General features: G+C 37.1%; 1 protein-coding gene across 3 annotated transcripts in view; it reads left to right on the top strand.

The window, feature by feature from the left end:
- PLCH2 (phospholipase C eta 2) overlaps positions 1-20,139 on the top strand; it is a 1,923,638-nt gene that overhangs the window by 1,324,726 nt on the left and 578,773 nt on the right. For all 3 annotated transcript variants that reach the window (XM_044062990.1, XM_044062992.1, XM_044062991.1), the window contains exon 10: positions 1,638-1,745. In XM_044062990.1, the coding sequence (XP_043918925.1) occupies positions 1,638-1,745 (108 nt within the window). The remainder of the gene's footprint in view (positions 1-1,637; positions 1,746-20,139) is intronic.

Below are 20,139 nucleotides of genomic sequence, written 5' to 3'. Positions count from 1 at the left end.
TCAGTTTGCCACGTACACATGGAAGACAATCAAAACTCTCTTATTTTGATTTATCAGCCTTTGAAACCATTCCAACGTGGAGTAGGTTTGGAATGAAGTTTGATTGCTTTACTGCATTTTGGTGAGTCACAGTGCTAATATTGGTGCTGCCTGCTATTTTGAACTTTTAATGCTGGAGTGTGTTGACTCATGCATGCTAACTGGATTTGGGTCTCTGTGTGACTGCGTTTTTTCAGCAGATATAAAATCCACCAATGAGGGAGCTTCTTATACAAGAATAAGTAATTTGTTCCAAAAGGAAGCAGCACCAGTAGAAAAAATACTGATCTCAGTATCCGTATGAATGATGATATCTGACAGCTAGCAGAGAGGATTTCAGCTCTGAGTTGTTAACTAGCTGCTTTCCTGTATTCAAGGACATGGGACTTGATTACTTCTACCTCCATTTGCCCACTGTATCACTTGGAGCAAATCACTTAAACCAAGCAATGCTCCTAGGTTTCCCCTAAAAAAGTCAATTGTGTCCAGTATCCTGTGGACTTACCAGTCAACAGATGAATGACATTAAAATAAGTGAATAGCCTATAGTCTGAAATTGCCTTCCAGGTCATAACTGTCCAGTAAATCTCAGTTCTAAATCAGTTGCTATGAAAATCACCATGATTGTCTTTATTTTTTTTTCCTACTTTTCTTTAAAGATGTGTACCTTCACAACTTCAGCAGAAAAAACACAACAGCATGCCTCACAACGCTGTAGGAATCCAATAAAATAATTTAATGAAACAAAGCTTTCGGATAAAACAATCCTTCATCAGTGTTAAGGATTGTTTTACCTGAAAGCTTTTTTTCATTAAATTATTTTATTGGATTCCTACAGCATTGTGAGGCATACTGTTGTGTTTTTTCTACTTGAACTGGTCTTAGTTTTGCATTACTTTGTCACGCATTTTGCTTTTGCTTTGTGGATACCCCCACAGCTATCCAATCATCAGCCCCTTCCCAGAAAATTGGATATTTCATTCCACATCACAGGAGCAAGGATCTGCTGGGAGAGGCCATCATTAAAGCAGGCATCAAGGGTGTTTTTATTTCCTAATGAAATCATCCCCTCTGCATTTGCCCAGTGATGTCCTTGAGTGGATCATGCAGTCTTGTCTGCTTGGCACCACCCCTCACTTCAACAGTAGGCTGATGTTAAGATTCCACTCCTGATCTATAGGAAGCAGAACATGGTAGTTTCCTCATTATCCATCAGTGAATTCCTAGAGTGAGTGAGTGAGTGAGTGAGTGAGTGAGTGAGTGAGTGAGTGAGTGAGTGAGTGAGTGAGTGAGTGTGTGTGTGTGTGTGTGTGTGTGTGTGTGTGTGCACACCTATGGGTGCATTGCATGCATTCCCTTTCCCCACTAATGATGAGAATGCCCATCTTTCTCTGTCTGCATTGTCAAGCACCCACTCCGCTACTTGAACTTGGGTCACCTAGGCCGTAGTCAGGGCTGTGCCCTTCTCTGTCTCTGATATAGACTATAAATGTATAATTCTTTGCATGAAGGACTAATAATAGGCCATCATAACCTTTAGAGTTAAAGGTAAAGAGGATCAGAGAGTTTAACCTGGGGTGTTTTTTTTTCCATTGTAGGGAAAGAAACTTCCATCAACAATCAGTGAAGATGCTGAGGAAGGAGAAGTCTCTGATGAAGACAGTGCTGATGAAATTGAGGATGACTGCAAACTGATGAATGGTGATGTAAGTAAAATTCAGTAGATGAATCCAAAAGTTAGATTTTTTTAAGACTGATGATAAAATGCACTTTTTATGCATCTTGAAGAATCCCATGAAGGTAGTAAAGGAGATAGCATAAAAATTAGTTTTGTATATCCAGTTATTTAACATGTATCATGTAATGAAGCAAGTATCTAAATGCTGGGAAAAATTACAGTGAAATAAACGATTCATAACTGTGGTGTATCATTTTCTGTGAAGATGTATTGAAATCTATGAATGCTGTTTTTTTTTTTTTGTAAAATTAGTCAAAATAGAGTGCAACAGGTCTGTGTTATTCTGCAGTGGTGATTTCACCTTTGTCATGTTTAATACCTACTCCACAAAATATGATTTTATTGATAAGGTGCACATCTTTTGCATGTTATGTGGAACTGAAGCCATATCCTAAGGAAAGAAGCCAATGATAAAATGAAGAAACTGCACTGCAGAGATCATGTGCAGCTTTACTCCTGACTAAAGTTAAGTCAGCCATATACCAATGCCAAACGTGCTAGATGCACTATTGTCAAGATGCTCCAGGTGTTTGCATTAATTGGTGATACTGCAGCACCTGTGTACGTATAGATAGACATGCTGAGGATCATACCTGCTCAGTTCTAGTTGTGCTCTACTTGCTCTAGCCTAGAGGAGGCCTCCCGTATTCTCCCAGTTCATTAAGAAAGAATATCAAAGTAATGCCTACGTAATTAATAACATGAAGATTCTCTTGTGTGAGGCCAGAAGGAGCAGTGTAACATGAGTCTTGGTAAGTCTCAGGCCAGAAGGAGCAGTGTAACATGAGTCTTGGTAAGTCTCAGGCAGAAGACTGCCATAAGCCCATGAATTATATAAGAAAAGTCTGTTAAAGGGCATATCTGGGCAGAATTCTGTATAGTACTTAGTAATAAACCAATTACATTATTCTCTGTAGATGATATTTTTCCAACTGGTTCTAGGCCTAAAACACATTCAATGGGTCAGCCATACTGCTATGCTTTTGTTTTTAAGAAAAGGCTTCTTCCCGCAATGCTGGCTGTGGCTGAACAATATCCTTCAGTCTCTCCTCTCTGTTGAATTAGAATGGTAACCCTGAATTAATGCTCTTCAATTATCTTTGGAGCCAAGGTAGACTCCTTTTGATTTTTGCTAGTTGCAAAATCTGAGAGTCCTTTCCTTATTTCACTAAAAACGGTCACCAAATTATTTTGTTTTGCCATGGCTGTAAATATCTTAGTTGCAGATATCTTTCTCTATGTGTCTAAGTTGCCAGGTAAGAAGACTTCATCAGTTAAGGTTTGTGCTACTCACTTGTCATTATATAATGATTCACAGTTCAAGAGAGATCCATATGATGTTTCAGGCACTGTAACACACTCTAAAAGAAAACAGTGTGAGGTTTATTTGAAAGCAAAGTTTAGACAGGCAACTGAGGAGCTGTGGCAACTCATTCTTTACTTATATGCAGCACCCATGGGTTTCAGAATAAATTGAATGAAAATCAATTTGGGTTAAAAAAACACTTGACATTTGCATGTTCATTTCCTTTAAAATCAGCTACTCTATCTGGTTGATCTCTAATGTAGGTCATGAGGAATGTCATGGCTTCATTGCTTAGAAAGTATGTAACAACAATAAGCCCACCTTCATCACTCCACATTTAAAGATAGTTACCTTTTCATAGGCATTTCTTTAATATTTTTGAGATAATTTTGTCATTTAACATATCTGTCATAATATACTTTGTGGTTTTAGGATCACAGGATAATAGGCGGTTACTAGGCTATTGACCCTGAGCTCCTTTCAAGCCCACCCATTTCATTGCAATGTAATACCAAAGATCTCTACTGAATACCCAAGATTGTATTTATCAATGACTGCCAATGTCCAGGAGAGTTGTGAGCACTATTCCCAGTAAGAATTTATGGTGCCCCATCTAATCTCATCCAGGTTCCTCTTGAACAGTGTCATAGAGGTGCTCTACTTCACATGAATTGGAAGCCTGTTCCAAAGATACTGCAGTCACTGGGAGATAAATCTGTCCCTCCAGGATGTCCTAGTCAAGTCACAGGCCATATTTAGGACCCTGGAATGGGTAGCTCTAGTTCTGTTTGATTTATGGATGTGCAGCAAATTCATTACGTTTGGGTCAGAGATTGCTCTGTAAGCCAGGTGTAAGTCTTCCATAAAAAGTCTATATGATACTGAGTATAGTGACAGAGACTTTAGTTGGTCTGTGTAAGGCATGCGCTGGAGCCCTTGATCATCTTAATTAGAAACCTCTGAGGTCTCTCCATTTGCTGCAGGTATTTTGTACGGTATATGCTGAAAGGGACATTATACTAAATTATGGGCCTGTGTTTGTGTTACAACTGCTGATTTTAAAAAGTGAGACAGAAAAAAGTATGCACCTTTGCTGGGATTGGAACCAGCACTTCCACAAAATGCCACTATGTACTAAAGTAGCTGAAGTCAAAGATATTTTTAAGCAAATGACATTTTAATGTATAATTTGATTGAATAAAAAGTTAACATAACAGTTACAAACGTGCTTGGCAGAAGTCAATAGTATTTGGAATTTCTGTCTCAAACAGGAGCTCAAGAGTATAAAAACGCATTGAATTAGTACAGCAGTGAACATATTAGTCTTGTTTTATTGAGCTGTGTTTTAAGTAGAACATACAGTAGAAGTTGGGATCCTGTTTTTCTTTCCTTTTTTACTTGCTCAAATTATAGAAATAAGCATTTCAGCAAAATAATGAAGTTAGTTAAACCTATCATTGGAAACAGCAAGTACATAGTAATTTATGCACTCTGAAATGTAAGTACTATAACACATGGAGAAATATAAAAATTATTATCTATAGACAGTTTTTTGATTTTGGGTATCAATATTTCATCGCTTAGAAACCCTATTGCTAAATTAACATCAGCTAGTGGACTTGTTTCTGAACTGGAGGTAGTTTAACTGTGAAATCTTAATGATGCCCTCAGTTTTTTTTTTTTTTTTTTTTTTTTTTTATTTCTCCAAGTCTTTTGGGTTTCTAATACCATGCTGAGAATGGACTCCATTCCTAAGTCAAAGTACGATTATAGCTCATGAAATTAGTATTGTTTCAATCTTTGATGTCAGCCAGAATCGCTGTCTCTTTTGATAAAAATGATTCACAGCATGTCCTTTCTTGAAATTTTTTTTTTAATTTCTACCTTTTCTAAAAATAACAGTAGGTTGTTCATCAATATGTGTTCTGATACTTCGGTCATGTGTTAGAATTGACCAATTTTTACTCAAAATATGTTTAATATCAGGACTATCAATCGTGTATGTAGAAATGAATGAAGTATTATAATCTTTTCCTGTAAATCGTTTTTCGAATGGACATATGTTGAAGTGTGGTATGTGTCGATACTGTCCCTTTATAAAGAAAGGAACAGTATTTATGATCAACAACACTAAGATTCATATCAAAAATAAGTATAACTGTAACTCTGAACGTATTATTTATTGTGCCCTCTGTAACCTATGTGATTGTTTTTACATTGGAAAAACTGATAGAAAATTTAAAAACAGAATATATGAACATTTGTATGAAATAAGAACTGGCAAAGAGACAAATACTTTGCATAAACATACCTCAGAGAACAGTGACCACACTTTTAATTTTTTTGTTATTAATGGTGTCACGATGGATATCAGGGGAGGTGCATGGTCTGCCTTACTAGAAAAGAGAGAATTATATTGGCAGTTGTTATTAAATGCAAATTATTTATATATTTATTTATATATTTATTCACTGCTCTTTTAAAAAATTGTGAAGTGGATGATCTTTTTTATATATTTTCTATATTTTTTCTATCTATTAACATGTATTTATTTAACATTTTGTCATTGACATCGCAGTTTGTATTGCCCTTTTAAATTTTTGTTACTTGGGGGGAGTGGCTACTATCATGTGAAGCACAAAGGGAGTCTTTAAAATGTGTTCTGTGTTTGATTTTAATTTGTCTGATGAAGTTCTTTTGTTGAGGACGAAAGCGCTTACCAGCTTTCTATTGTCTTACAATAAACGTTTTTGCTTTACTTTGTGGACTACCAGCATTTTCTACAGTGTCAATATACCAGTGATTTGATTGTGGAGTATTTGGTTCGCACACTTCTGCAGTTTGGTCAGTAGTTTCATTTTGTCTTTTGGTGCCTTCAGCTTATATTCTTTCGTTTGGTTTTTGGCACATTCAGTTATTGCCTGATTTTTATCAACTTCTTGTTTGATTTCCATTCTTGCTTGATGCCGATATGCTTCTCCTAGACTAAGCAGAGAAGTCATCTTAGATTTATTCTCATGTTTAAAAACTTTCACTACATTTGGGTCTTGTGAGATCAGCAGATGTGTATGCAGTCCCACAATTGCAGATATGTACATGTAATCAGTTTCAAGGAGGACAACCCTTCTTTGGAGCAGGGAATATATAATCTTGGTATGCACTGATTGTTATAAATCATTTGGCGAGCATGAAACATCCTTCTTGTTTTCCTGTCGAGTCTAGCCAACAGCTTGAATTTTGTTCCTAGATGTCAGCGCTGTTTTCAGGATTAATTTAAGTCTTCTAAAGTATTACTTACTAAGTTTTATACACGTTTGTTCATGTTTTATTGTTGATCCTTCATCAGTTCCCAAATATTTATACCCTCTTTCACTAGTTCTTTTGTATCACATTCTTGTCTAATACTGATGTTTTCTTGGTGCTGCAGTTTTCCTGCTTTAAAGGTTGCTTTTGCATATTTATCAAGACCAAATGACATTCTTATATCATCTGAAAAAGTTTTCATAACTTGCAGTTGTGCTTTCAGTTCCACACATGATGAGCTAAACAGCTTTAAATAATCGACAATGAAAAGATGCAAAATCTTTACACTTTTTTTGTTTTCTAGGAGCCAAATTATAGCCATGGCCTAAGCTGTTAAGTAGACAACCTAATGTGTTAAGGGCAATACAGAAAAGCAACAATGACACCCTGGAATATCCCCTTTGAATTTTTATCCCTGGAATAATAATTGTCCATTATAATGGCTTAATTGCAAACTGGTCTGCCACTGTTTCATGGTCACTGTAATGTAGTCGATCAGTGTTGGGTGTATCTTATACATTTTTAAGCACTCTTTTATCCATGAATGTGGGATATTATCAGATGCTTTTTTTGTAGTCAATCCATGCCATACTTAGATTTTTCCCTTTTTACAGTTCTCCACTATGATTTTATTTAACAACAAATGATCCCTATTTCCATATGAATTTCCTTTATTACCCTTTTGTTCTCCAGCCATAATGGAGTTTTCTTCTAAATGACTATAAACTCTGTCAGTGTCTATTCTGGTGTATAGTTTATACGTCATCAGAAGGCAAGTTATTAGTGTATATAGTTTTTAGAGTAGCTTGCAGTTACACTCTTAAGTAGGAGCATTGTTTTTTCCTGTTGTTAGCCAGGCTGGTGTCTGTTCAGGGTGTGCATATAAATAATTCTTTCTCATGGCTAAACCTTTGTGCAAAGGTGTTAATACTTAGCCAGAAGTTAGGTACTGCATCTGGGCCTAGAGTTTTCCAATTAAAGGCTTTTCTTAACTTTGTTTCAATCTCTTTGGCTGTCACTTCATCTCAATTCATATCCTGTACATTTGAACTTCTTATTCTTTCTTTTACTTCTTCTATCCATTTAGCATCTTTGTTGTGTTCCACAGGATTATCATAGATATTCCTCCAAAATGTATCTATGTATTCTTTTTTTGTGGTATTTCAATTATTTTTACCTTGTTTCCAATTCTCTATAAAAATGTTTTGGGTCATCAATAAATTGTTTATTTTGTACTTTTCCTTTATATTTATCTACATACCTTCTAAGTTTTTTCTGCCTGTGCAGATATTTTTACTTTATTATTTGTGCTAGTGCACAATAAATTTTGATCTGTTATAATGCTATTCATTGCTTTTATCACTTCTATCTTAAAGAGTATTTTTATTGATCTGTTCCCTCTTCTACACTCTTCTAACAGTGATACTTAATTGCTTTATAATTTTCTCTGTTCAATACTTACATGATGGCATTCAATTTCTCCCCGCCCTTTCCCTTACTCCCCTGTGTTCTTGCAGTAGGACTGTTATTAATTTTGCTGCACAGTAATGTATTTGTTTTTGTTATATTGCATGAATCTCTATGGGCAGTCCTAATTACTGTGTCAATTTGTTTTAGCAAAATTCTAACTTTTGGGGTTTTATTGACCTTCTACAGTCTATTTCTTTCATTAATCTTAATATGTCTATCCACCTCTATTAAATCAAGCAATGCTTCTCTTAGATCATTTTATTCTAAGATGAGGGTATATTCTTTGTTCTCCATTTCCTGCTGGGTATACTGTAGAAAGTTCCATACTATCTTCCTGTGCCACATTCTGTTCAGTTTCACCCTGTGCCATTTGTTGCTCTTTCATATGGGAAATCTTTGGCTTATCACTCCAGAACAGAGTTGACACCGTTTCCTGTTCTTTCTCTTGCTGTATAGCTCCAACTAAATGTCTGTACTGGTTTCCTGAGGGAGGCTCCAAAGTATCTTCATATTTCAACTGATTAGATGCATCTCACTCCACTGGGTTCTCCTTAATTTGGGTATCCTTTGCTCTATCCTGTTGTGTTGTTATCTGAGTAAAATTTTCTGCACTAAATCCTTTGCTTTGCAGGTAATCAGTAACCTCACTTTCTATTTCTTTAACTTCTCCATCACTAATCCCATAAGTCTGACTAGAATTTTATTGTAGGCAATGGAAAGAATTATCATGGCCCTGATGAACAAAGACATTGAAAATCTTCAAAGACTGGTCCCTTCCCAGTTCGGATTCATCAAAAGTAGGTCATGCCTAATAAACTTGATGGTCTTCTTCAAGAATGTCACTAGGACCATGGAGAAGGGCAAAATGTTATATACTGCTTACCTTGACCCAACAAAGGCATTTGATATAGTTTTTAGTTTATAGATTAGTTTTTACATTTGATATAGTATCTCACTTGAGTATTACAGACAAATTCAAAAATTTACACATAAATCCCCATGACAACTGATGGATAGCCAAATGGCTGACAAGAGGTTATGTTGGTGGAATCCACCTTCATCAAGAGGCCTGTTACTAGTAGTATTTCAAGGGGCTTATTGTGACCTCTCCTGTTTAGATTTGCTGATGATTGCGAGCTGGGTGCAATCATTGAATCCTCCAAAGATGTAGATATCTGCCAGGAGTGTCTAATCCAGAGAAATGACTGGTACCAGAACCTAAACCTTGATGCAAAACATGCTTAAAATGTGAAATGCAGCAGTGATCCACTGGTGTGGCCCTTCTCCAGCTCTGTATATCCCATCATGATTTCTAATGCAGAGAAAAATGTTGTGAATGAAGAGCATGAATACCATTTCATTGCACAGGTTCATACTTCATAGGATGATACTAGGTTGTTGGCCTGGAGGCCCTTATAAGCCTTGCCAAGAATTTCACCAATTTTCTCACATAGTCAACACCTGTTTCCCCTGTCCAGCAGGGATGCAGGTGGGTTCCCAGGGGTTTATTTTCTGTTTCACATCCAGTTGTCCAGGTTCCTCCTAAAGAGGGCTAGTGAGTACTCTGCTTGACATGGAGAAGGAGTCTATTCCACAGATGGGGAGTCATTGGGACACAAATCTATCCCACCAACAAGTTCTATTAATTTTACAGACCAGGTTGAGGTCTTCATTGCAGGTTGCAGGAGTGGATTTTGACTTATGGATATGCAGCAACTCCATCAAAACTGAGTCTCAGACAGCCTTGTATGCCAGACACAGGTCACCTCTGAGCAGTCTGTATGAGACTGAGTAGAGGGGCCGAGCTTTTAGTCTATCTGTATAGGAGTTTGAGACCCTGGATTTTCATGGTCAGGAACCTCTGTGGCCTCTCCAACTCCTGCATGTGCTTGACAAGGGGGCATTGTACTCAATAATGAGTCTGATAGGGGAGGAGTATAGTGATTTTATGACCTCCTTGTTCCTGGATGAAATACCCTTACTTATGTGGTGGGCCATGTAGAAAGCCTTCCATACAACAGAGGCAACATTGTGGTCAAAAATTAGGTTGCTGTCAACCTAGGTGCCAAAGTCCCTCACAACTGATTGTGTGCTTAGTACGTTGTTATTAATGTGATAATTAGTGGGGGTGCTGTTTTCCCCAAAGGGGATAATGATGCATTTCTTGGCATTCAGTTTGAGGCCATGTTTCTGGCACCAGTCATTAGTTTGGGTAAGCCCCTCTTTGAGGATGTTCATTAGTTTGGGTAAGCCCCTCTTGGAGGATGTTTATATCACTAGGGGAATTTGACAGTGCCCGGCTTGCAGTCATTTGCAAACTTGGTCAGCCATAGACCGCTGGTTTTGGCTTGGACTTCAGAAAAGTATATACCAAACAGTAGAGGCCCCAAGACCAATCCTTGAGGTATGCGGCTTGTTGTGTGCTACTACTAGATGTGGCTTCTCCTATTTTGACTTAGTGGGCTCTATCAGTGAGCCAGTTAGGTAGCCATCTGATATCATACAGGTTAATGCCTAGCTGGAAGAGTTTATCTATTATGCCCGAGTGGGGAATAGTGTTGAAGGCTTTGGCTAGGTCAAGGTAGGCAGTGTGCATCATCTTCCCCTCATCCATGGCTTTGGTGACTGTTTCAAAGAAGGTGGCCATGTTTAACAGGCATGATCTCCCTTTGGCAAAAATAAGCTGTGTGGGATCAAGCGTTTGGAGTTTGCTAATGTCCTTATTTATAAGGTCCATGATAAAGCATTCCATGGCCTTGCAGATCAGGCTAGTTAGGCTGATGGCACTAAAATTTCCTGGGTCAGTGAACACCTTTGTGTAGAGGGATGATAATGGCTATCCTCCATTCTGCAGGGATGAAGCTGGTGCTCAGGCTTTAGTTATATAGGGTGCCTAGTGGTGCTGAGAGTTCTTGCCTGAGTTCATGTAGGACACAGCCAGGGATGTTGTCGGGTCCCATGCAGACTGTATTTTTTGCCTTTGAGTGGGTGATCCAGGGAAGGGGAAAATGTTGGGGGTGTCCTGGCTTACTGATGGTGGAGGACAGGGGGGTGAAGTTTGGCTGTGTCTGTGGCATTTGTGTATGTGGCATTCTTGACCACCAATTCTGAGCAGATTTGGGAGATATATTTCAGATTGCAGACATATGAGAAGAAGGCCTTGTGATTGTCCTTGGTGGATGTGACTAATTTGGACTGGAAGTTAGCCTTAGAGGATTTCACCAGTGACCTTATTTGCTTGTTCAGACAAAGGAAACATTGCTTCCAACTTGGCACCTGCTCTTCCTTGGTCCTGGACAGCAATATTTTACTTTTCTTATAGAGTCTGTTTATTGCTGCTCTCCTTAAGACCACAGGCAGATGTAGTGATAAACCAGAAGTTAGAAAATAAAAGCTGAATAACAAACAAGATTCCAACTCCAAGAACGTCAATACTTTATTACAGCAAAGCTTTCGGATATAAATCCTTCTTCAGTGCATTATACAATCTGTAACATTCTTTCAGTTTTTGTAAAACAAGATTAAAATCATGTGAGCATGGCCAGTTAATGACATCATCTGTACAATAATTCAATTAACATTTTAGCTTAGAGATGTAGCAGTTCCTTAAAACGTACTCGGACATACTTTCATCTCAATTTATAAATGCATACTAGAACCATATAATTAATAAATCTGTCAGTCTAATAAAATATTTATTACAAAAAATGTTTTACATATTCACCCCGGGGATCACTTCTGTGGCTCTGCTCGACAGGGGCACAGGAAAATAATTTTCTTGGGTGGCAAAAGCCAGGGTACATTTTTTGGCTAGGCTTGTATGGGCCGTAGGGTCAATAGCCTTGTACCTACCTATGAACCTATGTTCAAATTATTTGCACATATACAAAAAGATACATATATATGTATATACGCACATTTAATATACCTAGAGCAGTTGCATTTGCCTAGTTACTAAAACTGGCTTAATACTAAACATGTTTTTCAACCCTGATAATACATCTGCTTGCAGTCTTAAGATCCATGCATATTCTTTATTCTCCAGAAGGTTAGTAACATTACCCCCTCTTACTTGCTTATACACAGTTTCCATCACCCTAAATTTAAAGGTGTGCTCAGTACCTTTCTCCAAGACATGCTCATTGCTTACTTAACACATTCTGCTGTATTTGTCTATGTATTTCTGACTTATGTTCTGTTATTCTTTCCTTTAGTTTCCTTGTACTTTTTCCAACATAAAATGAAGGGCATTTTAGGCAGGTAGCAAGATATATTACATATGTAGTATTGCATGTTGCTGTACACATTTAAAAAAAATATTTTTTTATTTGAAACTGGATAAATATCAGTACAGCAGCTGCAGTTCAAACATGATTATGTGCCTGTTGTATATATTTTCTGAGCTCTCTTCTCATGCCTAAAATCTTTATAACACAATCACATTTTTAAGTTCTTTAAATTCCTATATGTAAAGTCTAGCTTATTTTGAAGTATCTGACGTAGTTGTGGCATAGCCATCAAAATATTCCAATTATTCCCAATAATTTTCAGTACTTCCCTAGTCTTAGTATTATAGAAAGTTGAGATTTTTTTTTTGCTATTGCTGCTGTCCCCCAGAAAGGTTTACTTTTCCTTGAGGAAGATGATTTGATCCTCTCGGGTATTGCAGAGTACATGCAGCTATATAGGTGCTCATTTAGATTTTTGGTGTAGGCTTGGACATTAGTGCTTGTTCCAACTGAATGGAAGGTGGCTGTGAAGCTGTTTATACCTGTTGTCAGGAGGTTGTAGTCAGCTTTGCAAAAGTTTTTTTGTTTGACTCTGGCAAGGGGTGTCAGGGGAGTTGGTGATTTTGAAAGTGATTGCTTTATGGTCTGATCTTTCCAAGGAGGATGGCATTGTAGGGGTGCTACAGTGGCTTCTCATATTGGTTCGTACCAGATCAAGGATATTTTCACCACTTGTGGGGGTGTAGACCAGCTGATCCAATGCATTGGCAGTGATGAAGTCAATGAATCTCTGGGCATTTGTGTCTGAGCTAGAATAGGTCTTCCACTCTATGGTTGGGTAGTTAAAGTCGCTCAGGATCAGGGTAGAGGGTTGAATCTTGATGGAGTCAAGTAAGTCCAGATAGATGGAGTGAGCCTCCTGAGTCATTGTTGGGGGTATATAGCTAGCTATTATTTGAATATGTGTTTTGTCAGCAGTTAATTGCACCTGGAGTGTCTCCTGTGCATCATACTGTTTGACCAGCCTGGAGGTATATATGCCTTTGATAAGTATTGAAACTTCACCCCCTTTGGCTTTGTAGCCCTCCATTTGGGGTCTGAAAGTATAGTAGGACAAGTAACCTGGGAAGGCTGGGGTGCTCTCCACAGATTTGAACCAGGTTTCAGTGACTGCACAAATGTCAGCATCTTCCAGGGTAAGAAATGCTTACAGTGAGTGCAGTTTCATGTTAAGACTGCTAGAGTTTAGCAGCATGACCTTTACATTTCGTTTAGAAGAATTTTACATAGGTAATTTTATCCTCATGACTTTGCCTAAAAAAAGGCACTATGGGGAGGCAAAGAGCCTTTGCCAGAAGCCTGAAGCTCAGGAGAGACAGACGAAGGCCATTGCTTACTGTAGCTGCACCTTGCAGGTGCAATGAATTTGGCCATTTAGTTAATTAAATCCAGGAAAATGTAAAAAATTAAGACATTTTTAAAGTATGTTTTCTCCCTGTGTCTGCCAGCCTTCCATAGATCTGACGCCTGTTTATTCTTGACTGTATATGAACCAAACTGTACCCAAGTGAGAGCAGAGTAGAGAGTCCATTATCCAGCAACTAATGAGGACGTTTTTTGCCCCCCTGCCCTTCAGCCTGTTGGTGAGGGAGAGTTTCCTTATTTCAGTGGTCTAGTGGATTGTATTTACCTCATAGAACTGGGTCGTACATGCTTCAGAATGTATTTTAATTGTTTCCAGTATAGCAGCCTACAGAACAACCCTTCGATGAGGGGCAGTCACATAATACTGGGGAGTGGGCTACCGTGTTTTACAATAAATCTAATCCCACTGCTGGTGGCAGATCTGAGTGCCTGCTTCACTGCAAGGGCCTCTGATGTCCTCTAATAAATGCAGGTGCAGTCTCATATCTTTATCCTGAAGACTACCATTATCAGCCTGGGATCACCAAGCCCATATCATCCCAGTCATGGCCATTGTTGGCTTGCAAGTCTCTGCTTGCACAGAAACAGGGTTGGGAGGGTGGCCTAATAGTTAAGGTGTTTGCCTTACAAACACAAGGTACAGGGTTTGAATCTCACAGGGGATAATTGGCTAGGCTTAAAATGGCTTGCAAGGGTAGTTAGCCTAGTACTAACCTATGAACCTATAAACTGTCTTCCGCCGGAAAACTCCTAGTCCACTATTCACTACCCTCAAAATGGGCATAGTTGGCATGAGACACTCAATTTCTACCCTTTAACATGTGTGCCTTCCAGCTCCCAAGCCATTAGTGGAACTCAGATCATCTTAGTATCATCCAGGGCTATACAACTCTGTGCCATAGGCCCAGGCTTGGTCAAGATGAAAGACCTGAAACTAAAGACAAAAAAATAAACAATTTATTGCTGGATGTTTTAGTACAATAGGTAATACATCAGCTTTTGTGTTATTCTCAGTTATTTTCTTAGTAACACCCATCACTCCTAAAACAGGCAATGGATTTGTGCATTGTTTACATTTGTCTTACAATTTGCATCTACTTTTGAATTGCCTATTTCTTTTTGGAAGTGGCTTTATTAGACTTGTTTATGTACTTTGGTTGTCAGAATTAACACTCATCTGCTTACATTTTTTGAAGGGAAGCAGGTCTCCTTAATGTTTGACTGAGACTAAGTATATGAAAGGAGTCCTCAAACTGAATTTTCTTTATTTTCTTTGTCATCGGGTTTCGTGCACTGTTTAATGTGCACACCTTTCTGCTGCAACTCTCTTGCCCTTTAGCTAAAGACCATTTTGAGGTCTGATTACTTTTTTGTTTCAGCTGTTAACTGAACTCTGTGATGAATACCCTGCAGAATGTTTCTGTTCACGCTACCTTGAGTGAAATGAAAGAGAGCTGGTCTGGAATCCACGATTTTGATGTAGTTGACATTGTATATATCTTTCGAACTATTGATAACCCTACATAGGACTGCACATAGAGACATTGTATAATTATGTGGAACTGAAATGTGTTGGGGCTGCTTGATTCATTTTGCAGCCATGCTGTATGAAGACCATCTGTCTGATGTTTCCCATTTCTGCATATTGATATGTTTGATGCTGGCAGAATGGTCCTGATACTGATAACATATTTTATCAGTGACTGTATTAAAGCATAATTACTTGATATTTTAAGTTACATTTTGAGTTGCATCACACTACATTCAGAGACACTTGTGCTGTTTTTCTGTCCTCTGGGATGTATACTACTCTGCTGAGTGTTGATTGTTATTGCTGGAATTGTTATAGCAGTTAGCTTTGTACAACTACTGGTTCTGATTAGGCTTTGTGCTAATACGAGGTGGCTGATTGCCCCAGCAAGAGTTCATTTTTCTCTGATGTGCTGATTATTGTTACTGGCATTGTTACTGTAGTCTGAAGGTTTATTGCCCTTATAGTGCCACTGGCCTTGATTGGCCATGTGCTAGTAATGGGTGGATAATTGCCTCCAGAACAGATGTATAGAACTCTGATTTGCTGATTGTCGTTGACATTTTAACCAAAAAGGAGAGCTTTGTTTTAAGGTGCTTACTTTCACTGATTAACCACAAAAGAAAAAAAAGTTACATGACACAGAGAAAGCACATCTTCAGTGGGAATCTACCAATAACAGTTATTGTCCTCCCTTATTCCATCATCCAGAAATCAAGAAAAGTAATAAAAAAAACAGCAATGCACATTATTTGGCAATCTTAAACTTTGCTAGACTGAAATAAGAAACATTTAGGAAACACTGCCAGGAATACCTCATACCCTCTTTTAGATTAAAATTATCAGTCCATAACTCACTTTCATAGTGTATAAACTGTTTTTAGAATTTGTTTTCCTGCTCCATGTGGCTTTTACTGTTCCAAACAGTGCAGCTTTTACCTTTGTACTCCTTCCATAATCCACTGCTTGGATTCTATTGCAGATAGTTAACATTCACATCTGTCTTTCCGGATAGTAAAATTTGATTCAGATGCTCTTACCTCACTCTTCTTCTTCATCTCTTACTTCTTTGAACATCTTCTAGCCTTATTGCACATCTAACCCATATCTACAGTCTTTCAGGGTGTGCTGGTTCCATTCCTGAAGAATAGAAGAGACCCATAATTATTCCTTTTCCTGAAGTCCCTAACTTTACCTCCAGCTGAGCCTTAGAGTTCTATTTCAAACCTTTCTTCACTAGCCAAAGTCCTTTACTTTGCATACGAATTATAGAATGTACTCAACATATTCATGTGCTTATCCCACATTAGTATGGTTCAGTTTTAAACTTTCTTAAAAATCTCAACTGCCATATTTCAAATCTTGCAAAGTACTTCTTAACTTGGTCCATCCCTGTTTATCTTAAAAAACCTTTACATTTCTTGCCTATTTTCTTACGTGCAAAAAATTCTAATAACACCCCCACCTCTGGTTTTCTAAATTCCTATCAAATTGACCAGTTCATGAGCTCTTTTCACATTCTGTATCTAGTATATCTAGTCTTCATATTGGAGTTCATAGCTCTTTTAGGGGCGTTTTTATTTTCTTTCTTAATTAATACTCACCCAGCTGACCAAGTATTCCTGACATGACAGTCATAATCAGTCTTTTAATTTTTCTAAGTCTAAATCTAAGTTTTTTAATACTTCATCATCTTTTTACTTATCTATTATCTTCTTGGCCATCTCATTAACTCAGTAAATGGACAGAATGTCCCACACCAGAGGGACTGCAAATATTGTAGAGCAGCATAAGGGGGTGCTTTACTTCTGAGTACTTCGTCCTTCAGAAGAGACATTTAACTGAGGCTCCACCTCGATGTTGGTGGTAGCTTAGGTGGATAAAAGATCCCAAAGCGTGACTGAAACCTTATTTAACACAACATAAAGGCATTATTTACAGGCATTTCTGTTTCTTACTTTCTACCATGTTATTATATCCATTTTGTTATTCTTCCATAACTGACCCCTGCTCCATATTCCACAACCATAATCTAATTTTTCATCTTCCAAAATCCAGTACACATTAAATAAAATTCCTTTCAATCTTACATTCCAAATAAATATTACATAAAATAAATTCTTATCTATCCTTTCTAATACATTCATTCTTCCTATTCTTCTAACATTTATATGTAATCCTATTCATATGTAAATTATTTAATTAATATTCTCAAAAATTGTCTTCACAAAACTTTTTCCAAAGTTTCACCACTCTTTTACATTTTAAAACAAAAAAAAAAACATGCTGTGGTGTCTCTTCCTCACCACAAAATAAATACACTCTTTCAACTTTCTTTTTATTTGGCATATTACTCTTTACTGATAACTTAATTATTACCAGTATCCATAGGAAATCCTGAAACTCTGCTATCTTGGTGTACTATTTCCTTACATTAATGACTTTAAGCATTTTTTGTACATTTTCCCATGGAGTTACATAATGATATTGTTCCATCACATTGTTATACTATATCCTTCTGTCTATCTTTATGTCATCATTTTTTCCTTCCCATGCTACTATTTTTCTTGATAATTTTTAATTTCTTTATTACCATATTATTTTTTTAAACACCTTTATTGAATTATCACATATGACACAGGCAAATTTAAATTTATGTAAAAGTAATCAAACCATATTAAGCAGTTCACATTTGCAAACATATTATGCATCACATATATTGCTCAGTACCGTATAATCAAATCAGCATTACATAAATTGTTCAGTTCCTGCCTTCTCTTAAACCTCATTCCTCCTCCAAAACATTTTTCTGCATGCATTGCTGTCACAATTTCCATTTTTTTTCTATGTAGCTTACTTACACCCTTGTCTAACGATTCTACTTGCAGTTCTTTTGTATGTGTTAAATACTCACTTCAAGTGTAGTTTGTTTAGAGTTTGATTTCCATTTTCTAGTAATTCCTTTTTTTGCAGCTGTCAGAATTAAACTTAACAAGGTCTTACTATGTATAGACAATTCAGATCCTGCATCCCAGCTCAAAAAAATCATTTCCTTAATTAAATCATATGCTAACCCAGTATTCCTGACAGAGTACTCTGTAGGGAATTTCTAAAGTCTAACAACTCATTACACTCCGAAAACATATGCTGCCAGGTATTACTTTCCTCCCCCATTATGCCTCCAACATTTACCATCTACCTGAAGAAAAACTCTTTGGAGTCTGCTTGGGGTATAAAAGTATCTAGGCAAAGATCCTAAATCATCTAGATTTTGTTGCATATTTGGGAGCCATACATACAATATGGTTTCCCACTGTTTCTTGCAAATTGCTTGTCAAAGCCCTACTAATTACCCTTTATAACAGCAGCTTCTGCTCTGGCTTCAACTAAAAACTGAACTAGTGCAAGATTCCCCTAGCCCTTTCTCTTTATTTATACTCTGATAAGGAAGGCAATCACCAGCCTATAATCCAAATGTCTTCTTGGCCTCTTCCTATATCATTACCTTCCCTTTCTATTTATTTGTGCCCAACACCTTGGTTCCTTTGCCAGCTTCTTATTTGCTGCAATACCTTGGTTCCTTTGCCAGCTTCTTCCAGTAAATTCCAGCCCCCTCTTGCCTATTTTCTGTACCCCTAATTGTAGTCATCTCTAACTACAGAATCTCCATTCTTCATTCATGTATTGCCTTAGTTATTAGTATACTTCATGTTAATTTATGAATATTTTATTCTGACTGTTGTTGTTCTCCGTATAGATCTGCATCCAAATACCAACTCTTTCCTTATTTCTTAAATTACCCCCTTGCTTTATTATCATCCCTTTCCACTTTGAGTTGCAGATCTCTGATTGTGTTATATATAACAGCCTTGACTGTAGCTGTGAAATATTCCTTCAAAACAGGTAATCCTAAACCTCCTTGTTCTACTGGAAGAATCAACTTATCACACTTGGTGCTTGCCGTCTTCCCTTCCCAGATAACATCTCTCTCTTTATTCATTTATGGTTGACAATGATATGCCAGACCTGTGGAAAAATCTATTGGGACTAAAACATTTTTACTGTTTGCATCTTGTTATTCATGTCCATAGACAAGAGCTTTCAGTTTCTCAGTTTTTATATTATCTTTTTTAGTCTCTTCCCACATATCCTTAGTTGCCTTACTAGAATTCTTTTTAATCCACACTGCTAAATATTTAATTTTGATACGGGTATTGCTGAAAGTATTCATGTGTGGATACATAGTTTATAGCTGTAGACTTTGTTTTATCTTTTTAATTTTATATCCTGAAAAAACTCGGAACAGTCTCAGAATGTTCCACAACACTGAGATGTCCTTTTCTGGTTCCATCAGGTACAAAATCATATCCTCTACAAATGAAGCCAACTTTTCTAAACACCATTTATATCCTTGAATTTCTGAGTTCCTTTTCAGTTTCATATTCTTTTTCCATTTTTCTTATTCTCTGCAGTTCCCAAATTTTTTGTATTTGTATTAAACATTCTCACTATTAAATTCCCATTTTCTTCATCTACCCACGTTAGTAAACTATACAAGTTTAAAGATGCAGAAAAAAAAGATTTAGTAACCCAACCTCCCTTAATCTTCACTCATATACAACAGGTGCATTTTCACTGGGTTTAATCTTGAACTTGTGTGAAAAGTACCAGTTGCACAATTTCCTTTTCATATTTTACTGGGAACTTATAAACATTTGATATATATGCTATTTTTCCCTTTAATGCCAAAGTCACCACATGAACATTTTCCTAAACACTAATTTATACGTTTTCCACAGATGACATATTTCTTTCATTTTTTATTGAACTGTTCCGTTGCATCATAACTGCAGAATTATCTCAGATTTTATTCTTAGCAAAGACACTTCATTCATCGAAAAATGCACCTCGCTCAATTTTTACAATATCGCCCAGACCTTTATTTTTATCTTTATTAGAGGCTATTTATTTATTTATTATTTATTGATTAGCATTCGTTTACCAGGAAAGTTGGACCAGGTACAGGTGCTATTTTACAGTTGAGTATCATATTTAATGCAGTCAATATTTTCAATAAATTTTATAATGCAGTTTCAGT

Source organism: Protopterus annectens, chromosome 2.part1, assembly GCF_019279795.1.
Source record: "Protopterus annectens isolate FY-2018-M chromosome 2.part1, PAN1.0, whole genome shotgun sequence".
NCBI classification, from domain to species: domain Eukaryota; kingdom Metazoa; phylum Chordata; order Ceratodontiformes; family Protopteridae; genus Protopterus; species Protopterus annectens.
This window is presented reverse-complemented; position numbering and strand designations above follow the sequence as displayed.